Source organism: Eurypyga helias, unplaced genomic scaffold, assembly GCF_000690775.1.
Source record: "Eurypyga helias isolate BGI_N326 unplaced genomic scaffold, ASM69077v1 scaffold30930, whole genome shotgun sequence".
Taxonomy (NCBI): domain Eukaryota; kingdom Metazoa; phylum Chordata; class Aves; order Eurypygiformes; family Eurypygidae; genus Eurypyga; species Eurypyga helias.
In genome coordinates this window covers 1-1,497 of record NW_010224269.1, presented here as the reverse complement: position 1 = coordinate 1,497, position 1,497 = coordinate 1, and the positions used below count along the sequence as shown (strand labels likewise).

General features: G+C 62.4%; 1 protein-coding gene across 1 annotated transcript in view; it reads right to left on the bottom strand.

Moving 5' to 3' along the window:
- LOC104516689 (sugar phosphate exchanger 2-like) overlaps positions 1-1,385 on the bottom strand; it is a gene marked incomplete at both ends in the record, with an annotated part of 2,120 nt that extends 735 nt beyond the window's left edge. Inside the window, 5 exon segments of the mRNA XM_010161107.1 lie at positions 2-73; positions 203-385; positions 615-652; positions 1,048-1,214; positions 1,309-1,385. Of these exon segments, the coding sequence (XP_010159409.1) occupies positions 2-73; positions 203-385; positions 615-652; positions 1,048-1,214; positions 1,309-1,385 (537 nt within the window).
- Positions 1,386-1,497: the final 112 nt, after the last annotated feature.

Here is a 1,497-nt window from a genome sequence, read left to right as displayed (position 1 = left end):
GGGGCAGCCAGTAGAGGAAGGTGTAGCTCACCAGCTTGGCAAAGAGCAGGCACAGGGAGAACTCCACCACACCCTGGGAGGAGAGGAGAAGGCATCAGAGGAGCCCACTCCATCCAGATGGTGGGTTTTCCCCCAGTTTTCCGCCCTGGCTTTGCGCCTTCCTCCATCCCTGTCACTTTGCGAGGGGCATCCTGCGACTCACAGGTATCCGGAGCGCCCCCAGGAAGCTGATTGCCTCGGGCTCCTCGGCTGGCTCCTTGGGGCTGTCGGCGTGAGCCGCGCTGCTCTGGCCGGAGACGCTCAGCGGCCCCTCGTTGGAGGTGACCGCTTCAGGGTCCTTCTCGTTGGAGGTCACTCCCCCAGGGTCCTCCTCATCGGAGGCCATCTGAAAGCAATCCGAAAGCAGATGTGGCTCCGGTCGCTGAAAGGGGCTGAAACGTCAGCTTGGCCGCTGGGATGTGACGCGGAGGATGCTCCCACCAGAAGAGCAACGAGCACCCGCCGTGCTAACCGAACATCGCCCTCATTTCTGACGCCATGACCTCACCCCCTGGTTGCTGTGAACTGTGACCACCCAGCCCAGGACAAGCCCACTGGGGAGCGACGCGACTCACGTGATGCAGAGGCGGACTGCAGCCCACGTCCTCCGGATCTGCAGGGAGAAAGAAGATCCCGTGAAAGCCTGGACCAGCCCCGCTCCGCCAGCATCTCGCGCTGCGGGGGAAGAGATGTGGGGCTGGCAACACCCCAGGGCTGGGCTGCGTCTCTGGGGACCCACTTCCTGGCACTGAAATCCCAAAGGACTCCCCAAACGTTTCCTAGAAAGGCAGGCTGAGAGGAGGGAGCGGCAAAGGGGCTGAGCTGGCCTGGATGACCCCAAAGGATGCTGAGCATCCCCGTAGTGGTTGGGTCCATATCCCTGCTTGCCACAAGCTGGAAATAAGTATTTGGGGTTGCCAAAAATGCATGGAGACGGGTAAGGAGAACGAACTGTGTTCCCAGGGATCCTGGCCAGGCATCTGCTGCAGCCCGGACCACGCCACTCACACTCCACGAGGAAGAAGAAGCAGACGATGCCCACGGCGGCGATGATGATGCCGGGCACGATGAAGGAGAGGCCCCAGTCGGAGGAAACCCAGACACCGGCGATGAGCGACCCTAAGATGTTGCCGACGGAGGTGTGCGAGTTCCAGATGCCCATGATCAAACCTCTCCTGGCAGGGACAGAGCCAGGCTCTGCGCCCCGGGGGCACCTGCCGCAGCCAGCGGGAATGAGGATGAGGGGGTACGCGCTGGAGAAACACTCACTTTCCCTTCCCGAACCAGTTCCCGACACACGCCACGACGGAGGGCCAGCCGGTCGTCTGCACCAGCCCATTGCAGACCTGTCAGGAGAGGATGGGCATCCGTGTGATCCACGGAGCGCGGCCCCTGCGCCGTTCCAGGCTCAAAACCAGCCACCCCCATTGCAAAGCTGCAACGGAAGTGCTCCGTTTG